General features: G+C 37.5%; 6 protein-coding genes, 1 long non-coding RNA gene and 1 pseudogene across 7 annotated transcripts; 6 read left to right on the top strand and 2 right to left on the bottom strand.

The window, feature by feature from the left end:
* Positions 1-320: 320 nt before the first annotated feature.
* LOC9312038 lies at positions 321-4,224 on the top strand. The gene is made up of 5 exons (XM_002877634.2): positions 321-652; positions 820-2,183; positions 2,435-2,533; positions 2,602-2,776; positions 3,227-4,224. The coding sequence occupies exons 1-5, from the start codon at positions 376-378 to the stop codon at positions 4,042-4,044; spliced, it is 2,733 nt and encodes a 910-aa protein (XP_002877680.1). The 5' UTR covers positions 321-375; the 3' UTR covers positions 4,045-4,224.
* A 780-nt stretch (positions 4,225-5,004) lies between these two features.
* On the top strand, positions 5,005-8,467 carry LOC110228543 (annotated as a pseudogene).
* Positions 6,164-7,342, bottom strand: LOC9312037. The gene is made up of 3 exons (XR_002331815.1): positions 7,216-7,342; positions 6,652-6,856; positions 6,164-6,521 (listed from the first exon to the last, which is right to left on the bottom strand). It is a non-coding gene; the product is annotated as an uncharacterized LOC9312037 (long non-coding RNA).
* A 2,963-nt stretch (positions 8,468-11,430) lies between the features above and the next one.
* LOC9312036 (putative F-box/FBD/LRR-repeat protein At3g49480) lies at positions 11,431-12,821 on the top strand. Its single transcript, XM_021025080.1, is given in 2 exon segments — positions 11,431-12,444; positions 12,446-12,821. Coding segments are annotated over 2 exon segments (1,317 nt in total). The 5' UTR covers positions 11,431-11,451; the 3' UTR covers positions 12,770-12,821.
* LOC9313747 (nascent polypeptide-associated complex subunit alpha-like protein 2) lies at positions 12,807-14,246 on the bottom strand. Its single transcript, XM_002875921.2, has 4 exons — positions 14,038-14,246; positions 13,880-13,964; positions 13,431-13,549; positions 12,807-13,344 (listed from the first exon to the last, which is right to left on the bottom strand). The coding sequence occupies exons 1-4, from the start codon at positions 14,134-14,136 to the stop codon at positions 12,994-12,996; spliced, it is 654 nt and encodes a 217-aa protein (XP_002875967.1). The 5' UTR covers positions 14,137-14,246; the 3' UTR covers positions 12,807-12,993.
* A 182-nt stretch (positions 14,247-14,428) lies between these two features.
* Positions 14,429-15,143, top strand: LOC9313746 (60S acidic ribosomal protein P1). Its single transcript, XM_021026213.1, has 3 exons — positions 14,429-14,497; positions 14,808-14,942; positions 15,090-15,143. The coding sequence occupies exons 1-3, from the start codon at positions 14,429-14,431 to the stop codon at positions 15,141-15,143; spliced, it is 258 nt and encodes an 85-aa protein (XP_020881872.1).
* Positions 15,144-16,800: 1,657 nt separating this feature from the next.
* On the top strand, positions 16,801-18,578 carry LOC9313745 (F-box protein At3g49450). The gene has a single exon (XM_002877631.2). The coding sequence runs from the start codon at positions 17,150-17,152 to the stop codon at positions 18,338-18,340; it is 1,191 nt and encodes a 396-aa protein (XP_002877677.1). The 5' UTR covers positions 16,801-17,149; the 3' UTR covers positions 18,341-18,578.
* Positions 18,579-19,499: 921 nt separating this feature from the next.
* LOC9313744 (putative F-box protein At2g19630) lies at positions 19,500-21,016 on the top strand. The gene has a single exon (XM_021026486.1). It carries the CDS (start codon positions 19,704-19,706, stop codon positions 20,838-20,840), a length of 1,137 nt encoding a protein of 378 aa, XP_020882145.1. The 5' UTR covers positions 19,500-19,703; the 3' UTR covers positions 20,841-21,016.
* Positions 21,017-23,044: the final 2,028 nt, after the last annotated feature.

Genomic DNA, 23,044 nt, shown 5'->3' with positions numbered 1-23,044 from the left:
CAATGTTGTTGGTTTGATTAAAGATAAATCAAATGAAGTCTTTGACTTTTATTATCAAAATGTGAAATACATAAAATGTAATTTTCCATATGATTAGGAAAATATATCAAATGATAATTACATAAATTGGTTAAGATTTTTATTCACTCCTGTATTTATCTGTATTTTTAATTAATCTGTGATAATAATCAATCAGTTAAATTTTTTCTTTTAGATAATGACAAATGACATAATAGGGCTTTCCTTATAAGGCCTAGACCATTAACAGGCCCATTAAGAAGCTAATTCCGATAAAGTTTGACAATTCTCAAACACTTCAGCTGCAGCAACACTTTTTTCTTCACCAGTCTCTTCATCGTTTTGGTGAGGAAAACGATGGCCGATGGATTTCGCAGCTATGGTGGTTTCTCTGGAATAGCGTACCCGTTGTGGCTCTCATCTCCGCCTCCGCCTCATCCAGCTTCTGCGCCGCCGTTTCAACCAAGCAATCCGGTTGAATCCTATGATCCAACCAAAGAAGTGTTTGATCCGATGATGTATCCCGGCTCTTATCAACGATCGCCGGATGATTGGTCAAATAATCCATCGTATCGTGAAAATTCTCGCTCTCAGACGCCTTCCTCATCGTTTTACGCTGACAATACTCGACTTGGTATGATTTTGAATCCTTTTTTTTAAAACAAATTTGGGGTTTAACGGTACTGTGATGGTTCCGAACTGTGGATTTGTAGATAGATCAATTTTCTTGGGACTATTTTGATTCGTTTGGGTTTGATCTTCTTTTTGATGCTCTTACGCATAAAGGTTATGTTATTGCAGGAAATTGTGGTCCAAGAGGTGAAGATTATTATAAAGAAATGTTATCACCGAGTGGATTTTACTCTTCAAGGGAATCATCATCTGATTTTGTGTCACTTCCCGCTGACAATTTCTGGGAGAGGCAACGTTTGAACTTTACGCCTACCTACAACTCAGCTACCTTAGCTCCAGTGTCTTCTTATGCAGATATGCTAATCAAAAATTCTCGGGAACCATTCTTTACGCCTATTACGTCATCTGGTGTTTACGCTTCTAGCAATGTTGTTGATGAGAATCGTCCTGGATATTACTTTCCTGAAACTATGAATGTTGTCTCTGCTTCTCATGTGGAGCCTTACATAGGTGTTACAGATTGTAATCCATCTTTGCCAATGACGAATTTGAAAACACAAGCTCTCTTTGATGGAAGTCAGACCGGGGTTCGTTTAGGAGATGGGAGATCATTCCCTAGCAACAGTGATGTTTGTAGTCAAGCGCCTGAGAATTTTTTAGGAGCTCAATCCAGCTTGCAGAGTTCCTCTGTTGAACCAGTTAACTTCGATGTGTTGCTTGGATATGGTGAAGCTACTGGTCATATCAGGCCTTCGCCCGAGAATCCAGATCTTCGCTATCGGATAGCTGGCTCGCAAGGTTTGAGAAGCCCAGGATCTTCCCACCCCCTACCAGCTAATATTAATTCCTCAGTGTCACTGATAAATGATAAACTAGAAGGTAGTGGTGTCTCCTCCCTTTACCAGAGGCCTTACACTTTGGTTGCTGACAGTGAGAATGGTGTTTCTGAGAGCTCCTTGAAGAATGCATCTGAAGATTTAAATTGTCACGAGCCTCGATCTTGGAGCCACTTCATGGTAACCTCTGAGGGACCTTCAGCTCCCACGATGAAAGCGGATAATGAGAATGCTCAATCAGCTGTCAACTATAAACCCCCTTTCGAAGGTGGTACCACCCAAACTAGTGAAGATGTTCCAACTAACCAAAAGTCTTGTAATCTCCAGGAACAAACATTTGATATAATAGATAGAGATAAGAAGATCATGTTGTTGACAGATCTGGGTCTCGATTTGAGTAGCAGATCAAATGCAGATGATGTCTCAACTGGCCGATCACCTGAAAAACACTTCTGTGATCAAGGAGACTTCCCATCTCCGACTTCTTCTCCAAGAGTTTCTTCTGTGGTTAACGCCATGCATAATTTGTCAGAAGTGCTTGTTTATGAATGCTTTAACAATGGAAGCTGGCTGAAGCTGGAGCAACTTGAGAACCTTGACAAAGTAGTAGATAATCTCACAAAGTGCTTAAAGAAAATAACTGATAATAAGTCAACAGCAGGGGAAGCCTCACTTCCAACGCAAGCTATGCATGAGGTATGCTCCAGTTTTACGCCGGCATTTTGTGATTTATAGCATAGCTAGAAGTTAAAAAAAAACAATCAGCATGCATGATGAGATAATAATGTATTTATAATCTAGAGCACCACTTGTGATATTTAGAGTATTCACAAGAGCCTAGGTAAAGTGTTAATTTGTGCTATGTTCCCGACCTATTTGGTTTTTGATAAAAAAACACATTGCTTGTTCTTGTTTGCTGTTATTTGTTTAACGGTACACTTCTTCAGGCCGCGAAGGGAATTGCTAAAGACTTTCAAGGTTTTACTGTCAAGCCACTAGACAGCTTTGGCGTCAAAGAACCGGTGGATAAGAATGAAATGACCCAGGTATTTACTTACATAGTATTTTTGTGCATCATCTGTAAAGTCTTGCTTACTGAATCTTAACTTTGCAGAGTATTAAGAACATTCTTGCTTCCAACTTTCCTGATGGTGAAGAAAACCACCCACAAACTCTCTTGTACAAGAGTCTCTGGCTCGAAACTGAAGCTGCCTTATGTTCCACAACTTGCATGGCTCGGTATCATCGGGTCAAGAACGAGATTGATAATCTCAAATTTAACAATAAAGGTTGGTAACGTTCAAACTAACCGTCTCATCTGTCTGATATTATTAGTGACTAGAGCTGCATTGCAAGTGCATTTTCTCCTCAATCCCTGTCATAGATGCCATTTCTATGCTTAATTGCTTACAACAGATCCACAGACAGTTAAACACTAAAAATGACATAGAGGAGATTTAGGATGCTGTTTCTTTAGGGTCCTTTACGAATTAAGTAAATCATCTGTAGACGATCAGTTTTGTATCTTTCTTTGAGAATGGCAGGCAGTAGTTCTTTTATGGATGAGATTTAACCCAGTTATAGGTCAACTTTGGTTTACCAAATTCAAACATTGGCTAAAAGGTTGTTTAGTCATACTTTAGATTTAGTATCAGAAATGCTTACCCTTCGCATCATCTTACGAAAATAATTTTTTTTACCTATGTTTTAATCATTCATGTCTTGCTTTCTTTTCTCAGAGATCTCTGCAGATGCAGCAACCTTTATGCAGGAACCTTCTCTTAACCCCCAGAAATCGGTTCCCATCATGAACAATGCAAATGCAGAGAAGGAGACAACTGAATCGATCAGCAAACATGGAAGCAGTTGTGGAAACAATGTAGTAACAATGAGTCATGATGCATCACAATGTTCTAGATTCAACTCAGATCCTGTGGATGCAGTATTATCGCTTATGTCCCGAAGCTTTACAGGTGGTTTAAGGCCTGATGTTGCAACCTCTGTAAAGATACCGGATGCGATACGGCAGGAATCCCCTGCATCCACTACAGAGAACAAACATAATGATGTTATAGACCGGTTTCAGATTCTGAAGCAGCAGGAAACAGAGCGCAAACTCAAGTCTCAGAAGTTAACAGATTCAGACATTGATGTTATAGACCGGTTTCAGATTCTCAAGAAGCAGGAAACGAATCGCAAACTCAAGACTCAAAACTGTCCAGAGACAAAAAAGGGTGACCAGGAGGAGAAACTAGAAGCTTCAGTGATGGCTAATATTGGCAGAAGCAGCCATGTGAGTGATGTTATGGATAGATTCCAGATACTAAAACGCCGGGAAGCTGAACAAGTGAAGAGATCTCTCAACAACTTGGATGTAGATTCAGATTCAGACAATGACCAGCCACAAAAGCGTGATCATCTCTGGTCAGCTTCGATGTTCCCAATACGTGGACATTCTCAGAGAGAAACATGCGCTGCGGACACTGAACAATCTGCATCTGGCAAAGGCTACGAGAGCCCGAACTCGGACTGGGAACATGTAATCAAGGATGATTGAGTAGTGGAACTTCCTTGGACAAGAAGTTTCGATCCTATCATGAAAGCTTGTTATTATAAATAAAAGGTATTTGTAGAATAACATGAACGCCATTATGAATACGTTTGTTATGTATGATAAGGGATAAAACTGCGTGGATGGTATTACTGATTTTCAAAATATATGTCCTACTTTTAAGGTTTTAGAAGTAGTGAATCGCTCTTTTCATGTTCTACAAAACGATATTTAAAACATCTTTAAAAACCACTCTCGAACTTCTTAAAACACGAAATTTAAATTTATTTGTATTACGGTAAAACTTTTATAAATTAAGAATGTCGGGAGTATGAATTTTTTTTATAAATTTATGGTTATAATTTAATCAAGGAAAAGTAAATAAATCTTAATCTAGGAAAGTAAATATACCTTTAATTGGAAGATAATTACACGAAAATATCTTTGCCGTATCCCATGAAAATTGTTAATGAGAGAAAGTCCCACATCGGAAGTTGGAGAAATTATCAAGTGATATATAAAGGGTTAGGGTCAATCCACTCATTGCCAATTGGTTTTGAGTTGGAAGCCCATGTTAAAGCCCAAATCTATCATGGTATCAGAGCCACCCGATCGTTGGGCCACCCTGTGGATGTTGTTCCCACATATGCCCACGCTTCAGATGTTCATGCCTGAGCGTGAGGGAGGGTGTTATTGAAGTCCCAAATCAGGCCACCCCGTGGATGTTGTTCCCACATATGCCCACGCTTCAGAGCCAACGATGCCTGAGCGTGAGGGGGGTGTTAATGAGAGAAAGTCCCACATCGGAAGTTGGAGAAATTATCAAGTGATATATAAAGGGTTAGGGTCAATCCACTCATTGCCAATTGGTTTTGAGTTGGAAGCCCATACGGGAATATTTCGTCATATATAAACTTGTATTCTTCACTGATCATGTTCACCGCGACACGACAAGTAACAGGGTGATCTAGCTAGGGTTTACTTTTGAAGTATGGCAGTTGCTGAACGTCCTTGGAAAATTCAAAAGAGAGTTTGTGATTGTGAAGAGGACAGAATCAGTTCGTTGTCTGACGATTTGCTCATAAAGATATTATTGCTTGTTCCGACCAAAGATGCCGTGGCCACCACGTTTTTGTCTAAAAGATGGCGATTTGTCTGGACGATGTTGCCTAGACTTGACTATAAAGAAGCCAATGACAACAGTGACGTCGAAAGCAAAAGTGTTTGGTGGTTTCTTGACGAATCGATGCGATTTCACAAGGCAACTTTCTTAGAACGTTTGTTGATTCAACTCGGTCCACAGTGTCCTGTTGATGTTGATCCTGTAAAGTGGTTTGCAAAAGCAGTTGATAGTCGCGTGCGTTGGCTAGCTTTCAATCTCCTTTGGAAAAGCAAACCGATCAGAATGCCTAAGAGCATTTACGTTTGCAAAACGCTTAGAAGATTAACTCTCGCCAACAAGATTCTTGTGGACGTTCCTCATCAAGTCTCTCTCCCATCCCTCACAGAACTTGATCTCTCCTGTGTTGTATACAAAGACGAAGATTCTCATGTTAGGCTTTTATCAAGTTGTCCCGCTCTCAAGCGTCTAAAGGTGATTCGAGATAAACGTATTGATAATAATGTGAGAAAGTTTAGTGTGAAAGTTCCTTCTTTATTGAAATTAGAGTACAGTGGATAAGATATTTCAAGAAGAGGATGATGATACTGATAGGTCTTTGGTTATAGACACCCCGAATTTATTGTATCTTGACATTGATACTTTGGACACTCTTGCTCAGTTGAGTACATGCCTCATCTTGTTACAGCTGAAATTGATGTTGAGTTCTACCTTAATGAAAACATTCTAAGAGCATGCACATAGGTGATACTCATAAAGTATCATTAACAATTTTTTAGTATTATTTATAATGTGTTTATTGTTTGAGATTTTTTATGATACTGGTAATAAATCTGTTTCCAGTGGTGAGACCGGTATCGGTATCATTAAAAAAAAAAATTATTTGCAAAATCGAAAATAAATATATAAAAACCTAAAATTACAAAAGATAATATTACAATCTATAAAAATATTGATTTGTAACAAAATTGATTTTGCAAATAAGCAAAAAAAAAAAAAACGCTAAACAGAACAACAAGTTACAAGATGCCAGTCAATTTTGTTGCAATTTGAAGTTTAGATCACACGTTTGTGTGTTTCTCTCTTTTGTTCAACCATGAAAAAGATTTTTCTCTTAAACATTCATATTTGCATACATGATAAGTTTACACACATTACACATACACACAGAAGCTGTTATTGGCTTGGACCTCTTTTGCTTTCTCTGAATTCTAGATTTCAGGTCTTGATGGCATTTTAGGTGCTTGTCTTTTGCTTTCTCTGAACTGAAAATCTCAGGTCTTGATGGCATTTCAGGTGCTTGTACCTCTTTTGCTTTCTTTGAATTTTTTTGGTGTCATCTTTTACTTGGCATTCCCTTAAACTGAGAACAAGAGATAGAAGTTTCAATCATAGATAATGGATGACCACGCATATATATATAAAGATAAGTAAAATTGACTTTCAAAACTTAGCTGACAAGACTCAAGAGATAGAAGTTTGGGACTGTGTACCTTTTATGAGGATAGTACATGAATGAGGATTCTTCACTTGCTCGACAAATGTGTACCTCTCCTTTCCAAGAACGTGCTCATATACAAATCCAGCCCAACAAAGAGAATCAGGGGTCAAGTCATCAACGGAGTTCACAGCTTCTCCACCACATGCCAAAACCAAACGTTCCATGTTTCTCCTCTTTGCTCTTCTAAGAGCGATTATCTGGAGATACATATAAACATATATAAGGAAACAGAATGATAATTCGATTGTAACAACTTGTATACACAAGAAACAGGGTACAAGACAAGAGACAAGCTTAGTGGAAGATCCATGCATTTAAGAGATTCTAGGTGAATCTGTCAACAAAAACAGAGACTCTAATTGCCCTAAAATCAAAGAACCCTAATAAGAAATTTACCATCATCAATGTTACAGTGTTGTTACAACAAATATATACAAGAACAGATATCAATCAAACAAATTCTAAAACAATTTTGCAGTCAATTTTTAACTAATAATTGCAAAAAAGCTTTTCATGTTCAAGAAATTGAAGAATAACGAGTGAATGTTATCTACACCTCTGAGTTCCAGTAATCCTTCAATAGGTTTATACATTGCGATACTACTAATATCGAATTTACCATCATCAGATTGCATCATCGACTCCATCAAATTCTCAGACATCCATCTCTGTAGCAAGTCAAAGCACAGCTACAAAAATCAATCCCCAATGAAAATCAGATTAAACCTCATCGCAACAATCACAAAGAGAGACGAAATCATCGTAAACTTTCAAAACTCATTGTACTCTCAGCTAATCCAAGCTGAATAATCCCATCCGTGTTCTTAATCCGATCGTACGGATCCGTCTTGACTCTCTCCAACCCAATGTAATAAGGCGAATCGGAAGGTTTCGCCAGAGGAACAGCTCGAGAGGAGGCTCGAACTCGTCCGATCGAGTTTCCACGAGAGAAGAGATTAGTCCGTGACGACGTTCTCGGTAACTCCGTCGGGTTGGAGGGAGGAGGACGGCGTCGTTTTAGGTAAAGCTGGAGAAAGTAGAAGAGACAACAAGGAATGAGAGAGCCGACGAAGAGATTTTTTTTCTCTGTTTTCACCAAAAATACATTCACGGTCGAATAGCCTTCTGCCACGTCATCTGATACTAAGTCTCACAGATATCAGTCCACTGATACGGATCAGACCCAATTATGTGGTTTTATCTATTAAAAAATTGTTTTTGGGCCAATGATACTGAAAAAAGATCACCGGTGTACATGGTCTAAGGTCTCTCTCTTCGGTCAAGTATCTTGTCTTATTTCCGTTCGATACAATATTGTTTCCGTGGCCTGACGCAGTTATTAACTACTCTCGACTTGTAGAGTGTTCGATATATCTATCTGACCAAGACTTGTGTGAATCACTTGTGGTTTTTCTCTCTTATTTTTCTAAGCTAAGAGTTTTTATGGTCGACACACGAGTCGAGATTGATCAACCTGCGAATCATGACCCAGCTATATGGAATCAACCGAGTTCTGTTCCCAAATGCCTGTTGTCTCATCTCGAGATCTTTGAGTGGGATGGATATAGAGGAAGAGAAGATGAGAAAGAACTCATAAGGTACATTCTAGAAAACTCCAAGTGTTTAAAAACGGCGGGAATCTCGCCGAATCCAACCTTCAGTGGTGAAGAGAAACAGAAGATGATGGAGGAGTTAGAATCCATGCATAGGGTTTCAACGTCGTCTGTGCTTCTGTCCTCTGCTCGAATGTTATTTGGAGATGTGTATGCATGATGACCAACAATTTTAGTCCATTTGCCAGAAAATGATGTTTTTTTTTTAATATACCTAGGATTTTGTTTTGCTATTCCGTTATTTGATGCCAAAAAGACAGATTTCAGAACTTTTATACAACTTATGATTATAGAATAAAAACTCATATAGTTCATATTATCCAATTCACATAACAAAAGATAAAAAATCATCTCACCGTTACACCAATCCCAACTGGTTCGTGAACTATCCTAATTAAAGTGCGACTAAAAGCGCGCATACATCTTTTAACTTCAGATGGGAAAAGGTTGACACAAAAAACAAAAAAAGGCAAATACAATTTGGAAAAGATTCCTATTTTTTTGACTCAACCCTAATATAAAAAGCAGTGATTCCTTCTCTTTTGCGAGACATAAGTGATATAGGAAAAGAGAAAGGAGTAATGGACACGTGTAAGGTGTAGATTAGAAGTTTGGATCAACGGCTGAGATCATTGGAGCTCAAGATTATGAAGAAAGATGCGTTAAAAGGAAGCAAAAACAGATTTGGGGATCATTCATGAAATTTGTGTCAAATTGTAATCTTCTTCTTCTCCGATTCTTGGTTTGTTCTCTGAATTCTATGGAATTCTTGAACTCATTGTTTGCTTAAGCTGTTTCTTCATTCTAAGCTTTAGCACATGAGATTTGGATCGGTGTTTTATGAACATTGATTCAATTTTATCGTTTGATTTGTTATCAATGGAGAAACTGTAGTTTATCTGTATCAAAGGTATCAGAGCCAGCAGATTCTCGGAATCCATGGCGGAGTCAAGATCGCAAGCTCCAATCAAGGAGACGGTGGCTCGAGAAGCGACCGCTGTGGTTCGTGAAACGGTAGCAGAGATGTGGTTTCGATCGTGTTCGAGATACGTAGATCCTAAAAGGTTAGAGACAGTTGATTTTCCACGATTTCATGGTGATAAAATCATGGATTGGTTGTTTCAGATTGAACAATTCTTCTTAATTGATCGTACTCCGGAGGAATTGAAAGTTGGTATCGCTTCAATCCATTTCGATGATATTGCTGCGACTTTGCACCAATCAATTGTACAATCAATGTGGTGGAAGCATGTTAGGCATGATTGGCGGAGTTACAAACTGCTGTTGCAAGTGAGATATAATAAGCATGTGGAAGATTCGATTGCAAAACTGAAACTGTTGCAGGAGACTGAAGGAATTGAGGTGTATCATGCTCGTTTCGAGTCGATTAGCACTAGAGTGAAGTTAGATGACGATTACTTGGTAAATCTGTATTTGACAGGACTGGAAAATGATACTCAAGTGAATGTTAGGATGTTTCAACCTCAGACGATTCAACAATGTTTAAGTCTGGGACGATTATATGAGTATGCGCATCCGCCAAGAGTGAATATCATAAAAGGGAATGATGATTATCTGAAAGGAGCTCAGCCTTTAAATTTTTCAAGTGAAGATGCAGGACCTTTGATTAACATTCACGGGCCTAATGCCTTACGTAAGGGTAGGGAATGCTTTGAGGGGAAACACTCAATTCAGCAAGAGATTTCTGCGGGAATGGAGAACTTCTTACAGCAAGAAGAGTGGAAATGTGACAGAGATTTTATCTTAGAAAGTGCTCGTTGGTGTGCTCCTTATGGGAATTTGAAGACAGAATCGGTGAATCAAGAGAAAAGCAAGATGGATACAAGAAACAAAGGGGAAGTAAAAGGCTGCTTAGAATGTGCCTCACAACCTCAAAAAGTTAATTCAACCTTTGAGGACTTTGATAAAGCTAATGCAACAATGAACCAATTGATGTCACCAATTGGATTTGTGGTTGATGATTTACAATCTGGTGGTGGAAGTGATAGTTTTTGTGTCCAGAACTTTGCAAGTCTAGTAGTTGTTGGAAATTTTCAAGAGATGCCAAAGATCTTAAATGCTGAATCAAAGGACATTCAAAGTTTTCATACTGCAATTGATGAAGGTAGCGATTCTTATGCATGCCAAGAAGTCGATGGAAAACTCCTAAGGAACCACACATTACATCAACAGAAGAAGCCTAGCAAGTATCCTAAATCATGGAAGTTCAAATTTAAAATCTCAAAGGACAGCACATTGAGATACATCAAGTTCTTGTGGGAGGATGCTAGTTCTAAGAAGAAGTTGAAGTGTGGTAAGTTCTGGAAATTTCACTACAAAAACAAGTTTATATGCAACGTGAAGTTGTTTACGTATAAGAAAAGACAGAAGAAATGGCTGTTTATGGGGAAGGCTGAAGTTGATAAAGAATTTGTTGAGATGCTTCGGAGATGTACTTCGGGTCAGACTATTGGTGCTTATGGGTCAGAGATTAAGAGCTGGGACATTAATAACCGAGTTTGGGATCCTGGAGGTTCAATATTCATGAATTTCTCTTTTAGGCTGAAGTTGTGGATATGGTTAGATGGTCAAATATGGAAAGATGAGACTACTTGGTTCATGAAAACTGAAGTTACAATGAAGTTCCAGTTCTGGTTAAGTGATCAAATATGGATAAAGCTGAGACTACTGGGGAAATTTTATATGATGTGTTGCAGCAATATCTTTCTTTTCAACCATGTGGGCATGGTTGTTTGGAGAAGGAGGATTTGATATAGGAAAAGAGAAAGGAGTAATGGACACGTGTAAGGTGTAGATTAGAAGTTTGGATCAACGGCTGAGATCATTGGAGCTCAAGATTATGAAGAAAGATGCGTTAAAAGGAAGCAAAAACAGATTTGGGGATCATTCATGAAATTTGTGTCAAATTGTAATCTTCTTCTTCTCCGATTCTTGGTTTGTTCTCTGAATTCTATGGAATTCTTGAACTCATTGTTTGCTTAAGCTGTTTCTTCATTCTAAGCTTTAGCACATGAGATTTGGATCGGTGTTTTATGAACATTGATTCAATTTTATCGTTTGATTTGTTATCAATGGAGAAACTGTAGTTTATCTGTATCAATAAGTCATTCTCACAGCTAGAGGAGAAGTGACTAAGGTCTAGGGTTAAGTTGTTAATTATGACAGAACTCGTCGAACATAGAGTTTGTGAAGATAGAATCAGTTCTTTGTCTGACGATCTTCTCGTGCAGATATTATTGCTCGTTCCTACAAAAGATGCAGTGGCCACCACGTTTTTGTCTAAACGATGGAGGTTTGTCTGGAGGATGTTACCTAGACTTGAATATAGAGAAACCAAAACAAGTGACGTTAACAGCAGTAGTACTGTTTGGTGGTTTCTTGAAGATTCATTCCGTCTTCACAAGGCACCTTTGTTAGAACGTTTGTGTATCGAACTCGGTCCACAATGTCCTATTTATGTTAATCCTGTAAAGTGGGTTGCAAAAGCACTTGATAATCGTGTGCGTTGGCTAATTTTCAGGCTCCTTTGGAAAGGAGAGCCGATCAGAATGCCTAAGAGCCTTTACTTTTGCAAAACGCTTGAGAGATTGACTCTCTCCTACAAGGTTCTTGTGGATGTTCCTCGACAAGTCTCTCTCCCATCACTCACAGAACTTGATCTCTTCTGTGTTGTGTACAAAGACGAAGATTCTCATGTTAGGCTTTTATCAAGTTGTCCCGTTCTCAAGCGTCTAAAGGTGACTCGAAATAGACATGTGGAAGATATTGTGAGAACGTTTAGTGTTAAAGTGCCTTCTTTATTGAGATTAGATTACAAAGTAGATACGACATTTCAAGACAGTGATGATAGATTTTTGGTTATAGACACTCCAAATTTATTGTCTCTTCACATCTTTGATATTTTTGGACACTCTTTCTCAGTTGAGTACATGCCCCATCTTGTTACAGTAGTTATTGATCTGCTCTTCCCTATTGAAAACTTTATGAGGTCTCTCTCTTCGGTCAAGTATCTTGCGTTATCTCCGTTCGATATAATGGTTCCATGGTGTGACGCAGTAAATAACTACTCTCGACTTGTAGAATGTATGATATTTCTATCTGACCAAGACTTGTGTGAATCACTTTTGGTTTTGCTCTCTAATTGTTCTAATCTTAAAAGTTTTTATGGTCGACTCTGAGATTGGTCAGTATGCGAATCATGGTCCAGGTTTATGGAATCAACCGAGTTCTGTTCCAGGATGTTTGTCGTCTCATCTCGAGATCTTTGAGTGGGAAGGATATGCAGGAAGAAAATATGAGAAAGAACTCATAAGATACATTCTAGAAAACTCCAAGTGTTTAAAAACAGTGGGAATCTCGCCGAATTCAACATGCAGTGAAGAGAAACAGAAGATGGTGGTTGAGGAGTTAGAATCTATGCATAGAGTTCCAACGTCTGTGCTTCTGTCCTCTGCTCGAATGTTATTTAGACGTTAGTATGTCTGTCTATTTGTTAGTAGATGATGTTTCAAAATCCTAAAATTTGGAAGTTTCTCAAACATGTCGTGAAAAACACATTTAAAGTCAGATACTGCATAAGCATCATGACAAACAGACTAGATTAGATACCCGAAAGGACAACAATAATCCGATTTTCTGACAACTCCAAAAGTATTTGAAAACAATCTGCAAGTGAATGAGGCAGAGAGACACATTTCCTCTTAAGTAGTGAGTTCCATTATTGCACTTACAATGTCTCCATCGTGACTCTTGAGTGCATTAACCGCTTTGCTGCGCGAAACTCCAGCCTGAGTCATGACCAAGTCAATGTCACGAGCCTCCACACCGGTCTCATCAATGTCCTCTTCATCTTCTTCAACCTGTGCTTCTACAGTGGCTGCCGATGCCTCTGCTCTCTGAGATGTGGCTCCGATTTCAGGCATCCTAAACTGTTGAGCAGCTTGTGTTTGAAGCTGAGAGCTCAAATCCTCGATCTTGGCCTCACCGAATATAACATAGGTTTCTGAATGCGGGCTTTTGAAGACATCCGGTTTAGAGATGAAGAAGAGTACCTGGCAACATTAATGTAGTGTCTCATCAGAATCATAAACGCAGAAACACATCTAAACTTAGTGAGAAAACAGAGAAATTGGTTTACGTTTTTCGTTCTCTTGATGGTTACTCTGCTAACACCAGTGACTGGTTTCATACCGAGCTTCAACATCGCCTTCCTACTCTTCTTTTCACTTCTACTCTGCTTTGAACTTCCACTAACACCTACAAACAACAAAACTTAATTCAATTTCAAGAACGATTCACTATGCTATACACATATCAGGATCTCTATTCTCCGAAACATGGTCAAGTACATCCATTAATCTATCATCTCCCACACCTCTATATGTTAACAAAAACATATTAAATCCACCATTTCTACGTAACTATGCAGTCAATCTTGAAATGTGATACTCTTCAAATACCCGAAACTACGAATGTGAGAACGAACTCAAATCACATTTCTAAAGAAGACTATCTGGAAACTTAAGTGATGATTGATGACGAACAAAACTCTTAAATTGGCGACAAAAGAGGGAAGAATCAAACCACCTTGAGCATCGTCGTCTTCCTCTTCGTCGTCATCATCATCATCGTCTTCGTCATCTTTAACATCTTCTACAATCGGTTCATCAGTCTGGGAAAAAAAATCCTCGAGCGTGAGACTAAGAAGTAAAAACCGTAACAAATAAATGTAAAATCGTCTTAACCTGAAGCTTTTTCTCCAGCTCTTCAGCAATGGCAGCAGCTGGTGGTTGCTCAAGTTGTCCATCGGCGGATTCAGTGACTACAGCAGGAGGAGGAGACATGGCTTCCGAGAGATTTTAGGGTTCCGATTCGATTTTGCGTCAGCCAAATGGATAAGGAACGGTGTGGTAAACGACTCGGATTTTGCTTTGTTGTCTATTTGGGCCATTTATTGGGCTTTTAAGGCCCAATAACAACAAGAGCGACTTCTAAATAATTTAGGTTATGTATATGGGTCATGAATCCCACTCCCAATTTTCTATGGGCCGCACATGGTATTCACGTGCCTAATTCGAAATATAATAAATACGTTGGTGTGTTTGTAGATCTTTCGTGGGACACAAGCTAGCTACAATGGCCACCGGTGAGCTCGCTTGCACTTACGCTGCTCTCATCCTCCACGACGATGGAATCGATGTTACCGTAAGTGCTTTTTATCCTCCGCTTCTTGCCTTCTCTAGCGACCGTTCAATTTCTTAGTTCCACGTTCGCCATTTCTAGTACAATCTGTGTGTGTGTACTTGTTAATCGCTCCTTTTACTATGCTCAATCTTGACATCGATTTTGAACTCAACCTAATTGAGACTTAACTTGTAGCTTGTTTGCTTTGACATGTACTCAAACTAATTTGGTTACTTGTAAACTAGGCTGAGAAGATCTCAACACTGGTGTGAAAATAGCCAATTTAAACATTGAATCATACTGGCCTAGTCTCTTTGCCAAGCTTTGCCAGAACAAAAACATGGATTATCTCATCATGAACGCTGGTGCCGGTGGATCTGCTGCTGCTCCCGTGGCCGTTTCTTCTTCTGCATCTTCATCTGGAAGTGCCACTCAAGCTGCCCCAGTAGCTGAAGAGATAAAGAAGGTACTATATTCTTCTCTCCTTGAACCCTTTTACTTAATTGATATACTTTACTCATAATAAATACATAATTGTAATATATTACTTCTGATATTCAACATTTCTACTTTATTTGTTTAATTTGTTCATCTTGTGATGAATCATCTTTAGGAGGACGAGAAGGAAGAGAGTGACGATGATTTTGTATCCTTCTTTTTTGACTAAGAAGCTTTAATCTATCTCTTCAAGTATTTTCTTTGAAGGCAATCTGTGTTTAGGCGACTCAATTTTGTGAGATTTTTTTGTTCTTAGGAAGGTCTAGTAATTTTACTTGGTACATGTTTTATCATGAGTTTTGAGCCTATTCTTTTATATTAATCAATGTAACAATGTTGGGTTATAACGTTCTCTCGGCTAATTCCGCTCGCTTACCTAAATCCTACACGTGACTAATTATGGATTATATCTAGTTATAACGACATCTTTCTTTAATTTGAAATTTTACACTAATGGCTATTCTCAGTTAAGTACTGAATACTGATATAATTGATATGCGAAGAACTATTTTAAGGAAGAACGTTTCCTAAAATACAAGTAAACCCTAAGCAATAGGCATTCATTCGTTGACAATGTAGAGACCATAATGAACTTGTTAAACACGTTATCACGGACCAACGTAACGAGTATGCCCCCCAACCTTCTCTTTCTCTTTGACCAAAAAAAAAACTTCTCTTTCTCCCACTTGGATTTAAAAGGTAACATATCTTGCAAGTTTGAATTTGAATGGTAACAGAACAACCAACTAAAAATTATGAAACTGCCATATTTAATATGACAGTCTTGATATTCAAAAAAAAAAAAAATGGAGAGACACATTTTGCAAAACATAAAAAGATACAATATCATTTTCTTATTAATTTATTGTTTACTTTGGTATTTTAACCGTAAGATAATCTAAATATATATTACCAAATTTGCTCCAGCCAACTCAACTCACTTTGTTCAAAACGTTGAGATCGATTGTGTTATGCTCTAACACGCTCTACTCCTCTATTCGAGGAGGAACCAGCAACGCCAACTGCCACTAGCTATACTTGGCTTCTCTCTCTCTACTGCGTCAATAAACGCCAACTTTTTACTCCCACTATTTTAGCCTCTTTAAAGGCTTCACCAACTGAGGCTTTTTCTATGGTTTTTTTTTTTTTTTTGAATGAATGTAAAATTTATTCATAAAAATCCGGTGTTACATCAAGTGCTTCAGTTTTGAAGGTGAAAGTTTTGACATTTGTGGATACCCTATTTATCTATGGTTGATACTCCTTCAGCTGTGGATACCCTATTTATTCCTACCCAACAAGGTTCATTGGCAAATAAAATTGTAGGGAATGTTTTTGAAAGCAATATGTTTGCTTCCTTAAACTCAAGAGTTGATACTTCTTTTGAGATGGGTGGCTCCTCTCTAACAACCCAAGAATGAAGGCCAATCAAGCCTACGCAAAAAGTTCAAGATCGAATCAATGGACTACGGTTGGAGGACGTGGCAAAGTGGTCGTGGTGGTCGCGGTTTATCTACCTAAGCCATTGCTTTTTCTTTCTCTGATCTAGAAGACTAGAATCTATCTAGTGTAGTTGTATGTTCTTCTCTTTTATCTACTTTCAAAAACTAAATGATAACCTCATAGTCATATCCTTGTAATATTTTTTATGCATTTAATTTAAAAGCCCTTTATCAAAGTAAAAAAAAAAAAAAATTCTAAGAAATTGAACTCAAAATTTATTCAATTTGATTAAATTTAAATTTGATATCTTTGCAAGATAATCACAATCAATTTTTTATAAAGTCGCTCAAATTTTTTTTTTTTAATATACAAAAAAGCACGAAAGCAATTGTATGATTGGGGTAATATAGTGTGTATACATAAAAAAAAAGTACTGCCTAATAGATAAATAATCTATATATGGAGTGATATCTAATAAGGATGCTACAAAAAGGAAATTAAAGACAAAAAAAGATAAGGTTACAAAAAAGACAAAAGATAAAAAAAAAATGTGGTAGGTAGAACATAAACCGAAAGGTGGCAGTCGTGGACCAGAAAGGGTTTCATTTATAAGGTTGTTGTTGTGTTTGTCTATCGATACTCAGAACTCTAAGGGTTTCATTTATAAGGTTGCTGTTGTGTTTGTCTATCGGTACTCAGAATTCTAAGGGTTTCTTTTCTTTTTCGTGTGCAATGTCCACCATGATGAAAAAACGGAAGAGGCACGTCTCCAAGGAAGATGTTGCCCTAACCATATCTTCTTCATTGGGTGAATATGGAGAGAACTCGGGTACGTTGCCAATGGATCTCATGGTTGAAATACTCTCCAGAGTGCCAGCGAAATCGGCCGCGAAGTTTCATTGCGTGTCAAAGAATTGGAATTCTCTTCTCCGCAGTTCATATTTCACCAACCTGTACCTTACGAGGTCTCCTACTCGGCCACGTCTCCTAATCACTTTTCAAGCTGAGGGTAAGTGGTCTTTCTTCTCATCACCCGAGTACCTGATTTCAGACCAGAACTCAAATCTTGTAGTTGTTGATAATCATATGGATGTCCCTAAAGATTACTCGTTTGGAGTTTGTGAACCTGTATGTGGATTGTTGTGTACTAGAGATGAGTGGGTTTTAAGTAGAAAGAAGGATGCAAGGATGATGATATGTAACCCTAGCACAAGACAATTCCAATCTTTACCCAAAGTGAGATCGAGAAGGAATAAGGTTATAACCTACATCGGGTATGATCCAATCGAAAAAGAGTATAAGGTATTGTGCATGACAATTTGTGAAAGGCCATATATGTTCAAAGCTGAAGAGCATCAAGTTCTTACACTAGGAACGGGTAAATTGAAATGGAGAATGCTTAAATGTTTTGTCGAGCATTTCCCTCATCATAAGGAGATTTGCATCAACGGGGTGTTGTATTACTTAGCTGTGAAAGATGAGACTAGAGAAGATATAATAGTTTGCTTTCATGTTAAGCATGAGAAGTTCCAGTTTATACTGAACAAAGCTCCGTTGTCAACTTTGATAAATTACAATGGGAAATTAGGAGGAATCCGTCATGGCTTTATGGAAGGTGGAGTTGCAGGCTATGAGTTGTGGGATCTTGATATTGAAAAAGAGGATTGGACAAGGCATATTCACATATTGCCGCCTATGTGGAAGCAGGTAGTTGGGGAGACTAGAGTTTACGTTGTTGGGATGATCGGTACAAGTGAAATTGTGTTTTCTCCATTCGTGAAGTCTAACCCTTTCTACATCTTTCACTTAAATATAGAGAGGAACTCTATCACAAGAGTTGAAATCCAAGGGACTGGACCTCTTGAAGGTCAACAAGTTTACACCTTTATAAACCATATCGAGAATGTGAAGCTTATTATGTAAGTTCTTAGTTTAAATTTAATAAAAAAACTTAAGATATCAGTGCTGTAATCTTCCACCTCCTAATCTTACATAAGTACTATATCATGGGCTCTTAATTATTCTTTATTTTATGATCATGTTGTTTTCCCATTGTATTTTATATTTACTTTAATGTTCAATTCATTTTTGTCTGGTTATTGTGTCCATGCTCTTGTTTACATTAACTACTCTTGGGAGAAATATTTGTTCTAAGTTTTAACACTCAAAAATCACACCCTTGTTTTATTGGACCTTAATACTTTGCATTTCTTTCATAATTCGTCACTATGCCTATCTCTCATCATCTCTTCAAAATGGTCCTTACATTTTTTACATTCTAACAAATCGTACATTTGCTTTTCAAATATATAAATCAGATATATATTGGTTTTATTGGCTTAGGAAAAAAAAATAGGCTGGGCAATAAAATGTTCAATGGTTTGTGAAATTCATGAAAATATCCAAATTGTAACCCGATAGACTAATTGAGAGTAGAACGAGAATCAACCCTCCCAAGATAACCTCCCTTGCTGTGAGTGTCTTAACTATCTTGCTCTCCGAACCACCCATGTGTAGCTCAACCACACGAGTCATTCTTTGCACGGGCTCTCAATGCGCTTGAAGCATGTTCTTTTTTTTTGGGGCTTAAATATATCCGTTTGTATTTGCCTCCTCTACTACTAGGAGGTAGTTGGTAGGAACCTTCTTAACGATGGTCCTAAAGATGATTCCGACATCAACGTGGATGAGCCCTTTTTGACAGACTTGGACTTAAATAACTTTACATTGCTAATGTTCCGTTGACAAAAGAAAAAGACGATAATTTTTCTTATATCATTTTTCTTAAAGTGCAAAAATAACGGTTTTTGTTTGTTTGTTTTGAATATCAACAAAATAACTTTTTTTTTTTTTTTTTTTTTTTTTTAACGGCAAATCAACTATTTTATATCATAATAGTGTTACATCATACATGATACATGAACTATTTTAGTATTTCTGTTCAAAAACATAAAACCACAATGGGATGAAGTGTTTCCATCGTATTTATGAACACACCTTTTTAGTAAAGGAAATGCTGCCAAAAAAACAAAATAGAATCGGTGACTCAGAAGATATAACCCGTACGAATTTGAGTGGAGATAATTACACTTGGACAATATCTTAGACTGACTATCTCTTTTACAAAGTAACTTTATTTTGTGGCCTACCAAAAAAAAAAGTAACTTTATTTTGTCTTATTTATCCCTCGTTGTCTCTTTTGAAAACATAAATAAATTAGGGCAAATATTGTTGCCGAGGCTCTTGTCCTAGTGTAAATTTTGGGAATCTAGGGTTTAGTGCCGCCATGGAAAAACGGCAGAAACTAGTCTCCGAGAAGGATCCCCTAACCATCTCCCGAAATTCAATACCAATTGATCTCTTTATCTCAATACTCTCAAGATTGCCGGTGAAATCCATTGCGCGGTGTCGTTGCGTTTCGAAGCAATGGGCTTCCATTCTCCGCCGTCCAGATTTCACCGACTTGTTCCTGAAAGTATCATCGACTCGTCCCTGTCTCTTGTTCACCTTCAATCTCAACGGTAAGTGGCTCTTCTTCTCCGCACCTCAGCACCAGAACTCGTGTATTCTTTTAGCTGCCGATCGTCACATGAGTTTCTCAACCGAAAATGGTTCTTCTGGGATGTTACGTCCTGTCTGCGGATTGCTATGTACTTTAGAAAGGAATCCATTTATCTGTAACCCTAGCACAGGACAGTACATAACTTTACCCAAGGCGACATGGGCGGAGTCTAGGGTGGTCGATATCTATTTCGGATATGACCTTATCGGCAAACTATTCAAGGTATTGCACATGTCCAAGGATTATTCTCGAGTTTTGTCATTAGGAACGGGAGAACTATCATGGAGAACGATAGAATGTTCGATATCCCATTGCTCTGCATCTGATGGGATTTGCATCAATGGGGTTGTGTACTATTTAGCTGCGTGCAATGGCACTAGACTTCATACACCTATTAAGCTAGTTTGCTTTGATGTTAGATTTGAGAAGTTCAAATTTCTTGATGTGAACAGTATGATTTGGATGTCAACTCTTGTAAACTTCAATGGTAAATTGGGCGCAATTCTCCCTGATGAGTTGTTTTTATTCAGTGAAAGAAGTACAAGGCTTGAGATGTGGGTTTTAGATGATGTCGAGAATGGGAAATGGTCGAAGCATATCTATGAATTTCCGTCTTCATGGAAGAATCTAGTTGGGGATAAGTTTCTATACATTGTAGGGATGATTGGTACAGGTGAAATTGTTTTCGCCCCATACTATAGAGAGGAAAATTTATATATTTTCTACTACAATGTGGTGAGTAACACTGTTGTAAGAGTTGAAATCCAATTAGGGATTGTTGTTCCTGATCGTCCGAAGATTTACACCTTTATTGACCATGTAGAAGATGTGAAGCTTATGGAAGTACTCGGGAGTTCATAGGACTTTATAATGAACGGTTTTTGCCTTCTAAAGTTTGGAATCTCTCAAAAAGTCCTTAGCGTGCACCTATTTCGTATAGGTAACAGTTGTTCGGTTACAATTGTATGACTATTATATGTGTGTATTTTGTTGAATTTATCTCATTGTGGAAACTGTGACCATGAGAACCAGTGATTGTTGTAAGCTATATATGTTTTAGCTATTTTAAACACTTTTTTTTCATGAGAAACCCACTCTATATCTTTGTGAAACCCCTCTCTCCTAAAATGAAAAATTTAGATACACTCTTTCTTCTTTTGAGAACCCATATAATATTTAAATTATTATTTTGTAGACCAAAATTGTTTAGAATCCTATGTAATAAACCCCTCGATAGAGGTGGTCTGTGATAACAAAATCACTAGAACAGACTAAACCTTGTGAGACAAAAAAAAAGGAAACTGAAATTTGAAAGACACGTGAGTTAATCTCATATCTGGAATTCAAGAAGAAAGAAAAGATAAGTACATTGACTTGGAACAGAATTAGTTAACAATCAAATTGGTAAAATAACATGTTTAATAATCAAAAATGTCAAAATACCACATATAACTCCGCACCCTTTTGGCAAACTGTAACTAAACGCTCCATTATTTTGATAAAGTTCATATTTTATCGAAACAAAAGCAAAAAAAACTACAAAGATAAATGGTACCTGAATCTAAGATCTAGCCCATGAAGTTTTATATCTTTTAGATCATGTATTACTACATAATATTTATTAATTAATTTGTATATGTTTTTCTTTAAAAAAGTGTTTAGTTTGATTTACTTTACAAGATTTGTCATTATTATTGGGCCATGGGCCACTAGCCATATTGTATTATATATGAATAGAGAGATTGTATTTTGATGATACTTTTCATGATTTTGATTATTTTGTGAAAAATGTATAAAATCATAAACCAATAACATAATAATTCAATTCATTAACAATCAGAGATTCTTTTGTTTTAGTTGGATAACATAACTTTTATTGACTTTATAAAATTATGAATCTAATAACTCTAGATTTATGAAGATTTTAGAAAACTTTTTACAAATTAAAAACTAATAACATCAAACTTTAACAAAGTTTAATAAAATTTGAGTGAACAACAACAGATTCTTTAAAGTCATTAAAACACTATTAAATCACAACCCAATAACACTCTCTTAGTCTTTTGTTAATATATCAATTAGGGTTTCAATTAAGGTTAATTCATTGTATAAATATCAGTCGATCGTTATGTGAAATAACACAGAGAAAACATTTCTTGCCTACATAATAAAAAAAGAAAAATTCGGTCTCCATGAAGTATTAGAGCAAGATTCGTTGTGGTGTATATCTCAATGGGTTTAACAATCTCCCGACAAAATTGTAATACACCATCTTTCTTCTCAGAGATCCCAAATGATCTCTTGATTAAGATAGTCTCGAGATTGCCACTGGAAGACCTAGCAAGGTGTCGTTGCGTGTCGAAGCAGTGGGCTTCAGTTCTCAGCCGTGACCTCACCAACTACTCGACTAGTCCTCGTATCTTGTTCACCTTCCATCTCAACGGTAAGTGGGTATTCTTCTCGACACCTCAGGCTCTAAATACCGACCAGAACTTAACAACCGATTATCACATGTGTTTCCAGACCAGAGATTGTTCCCATGAGATTTGTCCACCTGTCTGTGGATTGATATGTAATAGAGATAGGGGTTTGATGATATGTAACCCTAGTACAGGAGAGTACAAAACCTTACCCAACCCGACATGGATGAAGTCTAAAATGAGAATCTTTTTTGGGTATGATCCAGTCGGGAAACAGTACAAGGTATTGTGCTTACTAGTTTGTGAAAAGTCCCGTATTCAAAAAGCCAAGGTTCTGACATTAGGTACGGGTAAACTGTCATGGAGAAAAATTGAATGTTATAGGGTACGACGTGATAATGTTTTACCTACATGTTGTGCGATTTGCATAAGTGGAGTTTTGTATTTTCAAGCTGAGGCACGAATCTTGGTATCCATAGATTGTTTTTATTTGAGGTCTGAGAAGTTCGAGTTTATTATTCCACCACTAGTTAATGAGAATAAGTGGAATAGGACTCCGATAAATTACAAGGGTAAATTAGGTGTGCTTTATTCGAATCTATATTCCGGAATAGCTGAAAGTATTGATTCCGGAAGAACGGAAAG

This window comes from Arabidopsis lyrata (assembly GCF_000004255.2).
Source record: "Arabidopsis lyrata subsp. lyrata unplaced genomic scaffold ARALYscaffold_5, whole genome shotgun sequence".
Classification (NCBI taxonomy): domain Eukaryota; kingdom Viridiplantae; phylum Streptophyta; class Magnoliopsida; order Brassicales; family Brassicaceae; genus Arabidopsis; species Arabidopsis lyrata.
The sequence above is the reverse complement of the archived record's forward strand: the minus strand, read 5'-3'. Positions and strand labels throughout refer to the sequence as shown.